We start from the raw sequence: 6,287 nt of genomic DNA, 5'->3' as shown, positions 1-6,287 counted from the left end.
AAATATGGAGTGCGCCACCAACTACACCAAGGCGCAGCTAGTAGACGGCGTATGGAGGGCCAGTCATGCCAAATGAAATACTACTTAAAGGCCAGGTGCGGGCAAAAAATTTCTATTGATCATACATTCCAATAATTATCGATCTATTGTTTCATAATTTTTGGGATTTTATTTGTGTTACACGAGCTTGTTGAAAATAAGCACTTTCTTATCAGTGGGGGGATAGTTCAAATTACATAGTAAAATCTCCATTCTTTTGTACACCAATTTTGTAAATAGAGAGACATTTTAAAAAGCTATGAAAAATAAACGGTGTGGTAAAAAATGTTATCAGATAACTAAATATAGGTAATATAACTTGAATATTACATTTCTGGTATTTTTATTCAACTTCAGCTTTTTATTTTCACGCTGTAGCAAAAATTATCCACCGTATATCCACCATCTTTTTTCACCTTCTAGGGAGTCACCAGACATGTTATTACATTAGGTTAACTACCTAACTACTGAAAAAAGGTCTTCCTGGTTTTTATGGAAGAATTTTGCCAAATTTTGTATTTGGCCATATTAAGGGAAATTCATGTTTTATCGTCTTGATTTCTGTTACAAATATTTGATTTATGTACAATTAACCAAATATTATATTTAAAATTCATGCTTATACCTGAGCTTTAAGAAAAGGAGAAACAGAGTAGTAGTTATTTATACATTGGATATTAAATAATAATTTTATTTATTCACGGACACTTAACTCAATTGAAGGTTGTTTTCAGGAAGGCCATGCTCAATAGAAAACACCAAAAAATAAATGTAAAAAGACCTTAATTACTATTAAAGCAGATAATAAAACAATTACAATGAAATAAAATGAAACAATTACACACTTTTTAATATCTTCACTTAGCTCATTCAAAACATTGGCACCTCGATCTAAATGATACGTTTTTCGTATTTAGTTTGTTTTTGGTTTTGGAACTACTAAATTCGGCTTAGTTCTAATATTATAGTAATTGTTTATGATATTAAATTTGTTTAATAAATATGGAGGTGCAAGGTTGTTTATAATTTTAAACATAATAGCTTCATTTATATAATATAATCTATCTAAGTTCTACAATTTATACTTTTTATGTAGGCCTACATTGATATTGGTGTTACTAGTTTTTTTTTGGCAATTTAAAGTTGGTCTGGACACAACGACGTGGCATCCGTGTTTGTAACTAATTTATTTAAGTCTGTTACCCTGGTGCTTCTTAAGTTTTATTATAGGCTGGTTTTTAATTTGTACTCATTTGTTCTTGAGAAGTTCCATGATGGTTACGAAACGTCGATCTTTTTTGTCATTAAATTTTATTTTAAAGTTATCTCGTCTCTAAATCCAATAAATAAACTAAAATAAATCAAATTAATCAGCATGACGGAAACAGGCATGAAAGAGCTATTAATTTTATAGTGAGTCTACCCCAGTTCCGCATAATAAATTCCAACCATGCCTCACAACCAACATTTAAAATAAAAACAGAATATAAAAATGTATTGTCAAATTAGAGAAGGCCTAAAGGAAGATTAAATTAATAAATATTATTTACTGATGTATGAGAAAGCAATCTGCCAAAGTATTCCGTGTTTTTTTGTTTGCATATTTAGATCAGTGATGTACAAGTCTGAGTTACTAAATAATATCTTGATCTTGATCTCGATATATTCGAAGAATTTTAATAAATTTCCAAATAGACTGAAACGTCGAATTTATTTATTTAATTGGAGTATTTCAGTAACTCCCTTGAAATACATACATGGCTTTTCTCTGTTAATAGTATTTGTATATTTGCCGCCCTCTATGACTATGTCTCTATGGCAATTTGTTATTGTTGACACAAAATAAATCCTTGTTGTTTTTTCGTCGATCGTGATCTGAAAAGGTGGTAGTACATGTGTGGACCTAGGCCCAGACGTTTACAATTTAATAGCTTGCAAAATAATAACCGATTCGTAGAAATTTATTGACAATCGAAGATGTCAAATTCTGGTGAAGATTACAATGAGCTTGATATTGAACGAATAAGAGCTGAGCTTTTGCAGGAAAAGCAAATGAAGTAATTCAATAATACATTATAATATTATTAATTTAATGGGAATGGAATGTTTAGCTGCTTCAGCACTCAGTCAGTTGCTGCTATCTAACTTGAAAATGGGCCAGACCCAGGCAGCAGAAGAGCCTACTGCCTTGTCCAATCAAAAGCTAGCTACAGTAAACTTACTACTATTAGGCCTAGTCCTAGGCCCTATATAGTTAGTACAGTGTCAGTTGAGTTAGTACTGCTCAGATAGTTTTATGGATGAGACGAGAATTATGTTTGCTTTTGAAATGTGCCGGTGGTGCAGTGAGTTCGGAAATCTGTTTCATTTTGGTTGCGATAAAATCAACTTCTTGATTTTGCATGGGCGCGCAGTGGCACTGCTGCCCAAAAACAATTTCCTCCTAGCTAGGAGGAGGCAATCTAAAAAAGGTGATATGACAAAGTATTTTGCGATGCTCCAGTTAAAAATCAGAAATTGATTTTATCAAGACCAAAATAAAATGTGATCATTTCCATCTGTTGACATGTCAAATGTGAATGTAAAGATAATATCTGATGTGTCTGTCTCACATATGGGCAGAGACGAAGACTGCATCCTTTGCCATAGCCTAGTGGTGTAATGCACTTGTCAATTGTATGACTATATACGACACTATACGACCCCCGGGAGAGGTGCGTCATTTGTCAGATGTGAGTCATACCTTATGAATACCATGATGCACCCGTGCGTCAAAAATGTGACTTACCTTTAGGTGACCATGGCGCACCCATTTTGACGCACTGTGACCATGTTGTTTATGATATTTTGAGTGGTAAAGTGACAAACATTGACACACCATCGTTCATTGATGTGACGTACCTTCTAGGTTTTTTGACGCACCCCTGAGTCAGTAATTATTTGTAAATGACGTACCCATGATGCACCTCTCCCGGGGGTCATATAGTGGGTCATACAATTGACAAGTGCATAAGTCTAGTAGGTAGTACTTATTAATACTACTAATTATATCTTTTATTTATAGAGAAATGCTTGAGCAATCTACTGCAGAGTTGATGTTAACGGTAGCAGAGTTAGAGAAGAGGTACGACTCGGTATCAGACGATGGTAGGTACAGTGCCAACAACATCAGCCATACAATTTTGTTAATTGGAAGAGATTATTTCATTTCAAGAACTTTTTTTTCTTCAATAATGGCAGCATAACAATGATTACAATATTATTGGGTATCTTTATTAAATTAAGTTCAATTTATTTGGAGTCACGTTTGTTATCTAAAAGTTGTAATACATATAATTTTCTTAATAAATCTTTAAATATTTATAAATGTGTATGGTGGTCACAATAAGTCTAGAAATAGACTTTAATTAAGCAGAGGCCACCATTAACAAAATAGAAAAAATTAGATTAGATTACTGAACAACAATTAATTAAATAAATAAATAAAAATGGTTTATGACATACATGTCACTTGTGGCTGCCCATCTCATAACTCAGCTGAGAAGGGAAAAAGGGAAGAGGTGTTGATGAATAACTAGATTCTAGTGGTTAGGTAGATACATTTGGCTTTTAAAATTAGTGAGACTAATGATGTAATCTTGTACAGTATATGTTAACAATTATTTTTTTCAAAGGGAAAGTATAGCTATATTTAAATTTTAATTTTTGACAGGCAATGAATGGAAGACAAGGTTTGAAACACAGCAGGAATTGAACCAACTTTTACAGAAACAAATATTATTCCTAAAAGAACGACTGGAAAAAACGAGGGAAAACCTGAAAGATACGCAAGGAGGTGGAGAGATGAGGTCGTACGATGAATTGTCCGAGGTATGTATGTCTTAAGCCTTGTCTACACTATCAAACCTTATGTGACAAAAAAATGTGATGTGCCCATACATATATGTCATATCACTACCATATTTGGAAACATACCTTTTTTGTCAAACTAGTTTGATAGTGTAGACAGAGCTGTAGTTACAATGGCATTGTGTTCTCTTAATTGTAAATCATTTTTGAATGACGCTAACTTTGTTTCTCACATTTAGGCAAGCTTACGGAAACTATTAAAACAACTTGAAAGAGACAAAGCTAGTCTGGAGGGACAGTTGAAAGATTACGAATGGCGGCTGGATCAGGAGTCCAAGGTGAAAAGCTATATTCAGTAATACCAATAATTGTTGAAAATGAAAATCCCTTCTAATACCACATTGTTACTATTTATAAATAACACTACATATGCCTATGCTTCCTTAATTATTTTATTCCTTTCTCTGTCAAGCATTTTTACAGAAACTCAGTTAAATCATTGTTCATTCATTCACAATTTTCAATTTTGTAGCTGTGTTGTATTATTTTAAATATTGTCATTTTTCCTGTGTGACTTAACCTTCATCAATTGAGTTGAGTAAATGGTCAATGAATGTCATGGCATTGTGTACAATAAACTATAGAATAACGTTATTATTACTAATTACTTCTTTAGGCATATCATAAAGCTAATGATGAAAGGAAAGCATGTCTAACAGAAATCAACCAGGTAAGTTTGTGTACCTAAGCTCTGTCTACACTATCAAACTAGTTTGACAAAAGTGTGATGTAACCAAATGTGGTAGTGATATGCTCAAATATGGTAGTGACCTGACATCATGTTCATGGAACATCACTTTTTTGGTCACCAAAAGTTTGATAGTGTAGACAGAGCTTAACACAATTACACAATTATCAACCTTCTAAGAAGACTCGTTCTACCACCAGAACCATAGAGCGAGTGAGCTTCGAGCCCTTGCCGATGTTATGGCTACATAATTATGGTTCCACTCAACTAGAGTCAATTATTATAAATATTGGGAACATAATGATAAAGTAGAACTGAAATACTTTTTTATGATGAGATCATTCTACAGTACACTGATTTTAAAGTGTCTGGTGTAGTAATGAATAAGCTATTTCTTTTTGTAGGCTCGATTGAAATTGGAACAAGCACGATGGAACAACCACAGCCTGTCCCCACGAGATACAATGCTAAATAGAGGCCTAAACGAAAAGTAAGTCGATACAACTAATGCAGCCACCAGATACTTTTGAAAAATAGCTGAAAATAAGAAACTGCACATTGCAAGGAAGAAAGAAAATGACGAGAAGATTTAAATAAATTGAAAGAAGTTTTTAAAGATATTACATGCATACTTGAACTGTTTTATTTTTTAATTTCAGTGTCCCAGATAATCATCGCATACTTGATCCAAAAAAAGGACCAATAAAAAAGTCTGCTGCCGTAAAGAAACTTCCTAAACTGAAACTGTAGAGGGCCAACTGAAATCAATGAGGTTGATGATGCCTGTTGAGTTTGAGTAAAAACGGCAGATGAACTACGAACAAACATGGCAGAAGTTACAGTATTGATGCAAACTGTATTATGATAGAGAAGTGGCCGGCCTGGATAGAGGCAGAATCATCTTGGGATCTTCTCATATTATTATAGATATTTCTAAAGTATTTTTCACAATCGTGCTATGTATAATAATATGTTTAAATATTCTAACTGGACCTGTTTACAGAAAGAATATGCACCATGTACAATCAGTGTTTTATTATTATAATTATTAAGATGTCCATTTGTCCAAGTTATTTGTGTATTTGGGTCAGTTGTTGGCCATTGTATCATTACGAAAATGAAACAAAATATTGTGCAATAACTGTAATATTTTTTTTATATAGCGTGTGAAAAGTAAAAAAAAAAAATCCTTTACTGTTTTATATTGAATTCAAACAGTTTTAGTTTGTAAAAATATTATTGGACTCTTTATGGTAATCTTTTAGATTAATTTACTGTACATTACTTTTTGACAAATTTAATAAAAGCGATAAAATATAATTGTATGATGTATGATGTATGATTGTATGTACGATCTCAATTGTACAGTGCTTTCTGTGAAATGTTGCCAAACAGCTTGAAATATAATTTTGAGATTTTGCTGTTTTTTTAAGCATGGTTCTCACGAGAGACACAACGCAAGGACGCAAACGAGTTGTGAATAACAAGTGAATAATAATCCATCGTTTTTGTTTGGTCAAATGAATTGCATTCTGTTACGTCGTTGCGTCTCGAATGGGAACCAAGCCTTATGAAAAACCTTAAAAATGTATTGTGGAGCTTCACAATAAAAACCCCTTTCTTCTTCAAACACAGAAATTACCATCAAATA

At 32.9% G+C, this 6,287-nt stretch overlaps 1 protein-coding gene across 2 annotated transcripts; it reads left to right on the top strand.

The window, feature by feature from the left end:
- Positions 1-1,921: 1,921 nt before the first annotated feature.
- On the top strand, positions 1,922-5,931 carry LOC144841990 (coiled-coil domain-containing protein 169-like). Of its 2 annotated transcripts, none has more exons than XM_078698320.1 (7): positions 1,922-2,096; positions 3,104-3,186; positions 3,752-3,909; positions 4,128-4,226; positions 4,565-4,618; positions 5,041-5,126; positions 5,296-5,929. In XM_078698320.1, exons 1-7 carry the CDS (start codon positions 2,017-2,019, stop codon positions 5,384-5,386), a joined length of 651 nt encoding a protein of 216 aa, XP_078554446.1. In that variant the 5' UTR covers positions 1,922-2,016; the 3' UTR covers positions 5,387-5,929. The 2 variants fall into 2 exon arrangements, with proteins under 2 accessions (XP_078554446.1, XP_078554447.1); XM_078698321.1 differs by lacking the exon at positions 1,922-2,096 and adding an exon at positions 2,221-2,251 and having other exon boundaries at positions 5,296-5,931.
- The last annotated feature ends 356 nt before the right edge of the window (positions 5,932-6,287 follow it).

Source organism: Antedon bifida, chromosome 5 (genome assembly GCF_963402885.1).
Source record: "Antedon bifida chromosome 5, ecAntBifi1.1, whole genome shotgun sequence".
In the NCBI taxonomy this organism is placed as follows: Eukaryota; Metazoa; Echinodermata; class Crinoidea; order Comatulida; family Antedonidae; genus Antedon; species Antedon bifida.
This window is presented reverse-complemented; position numbering and strand designations above follow the sequence as displayed.

Excerpts from the sequence above, each read along its gene's own strand:
- LOC144841990 (XM_078698320.1), top strand. The coding sequence starts at position 2,017 with ATGTCAAATTCTGGTGAAGATTACAATGAGCTTGATATTGAACGAATA. Across the intron at positions 3,910-4,127 it reads CGTACGATGAATTGTCCGAG|GCAAGCTTACGGAAACTATT; the intron begins GTATGTATGTCT and ends TCTCACATTTAG. Across the intron at positions 4,227-4,564 it reads GGCTGGATCAGGAGTCCAAG|GCATATCATAAAGCTAATGA; the intron begins GTGAAAAGCTAT and ends TTACTTCTTTAG.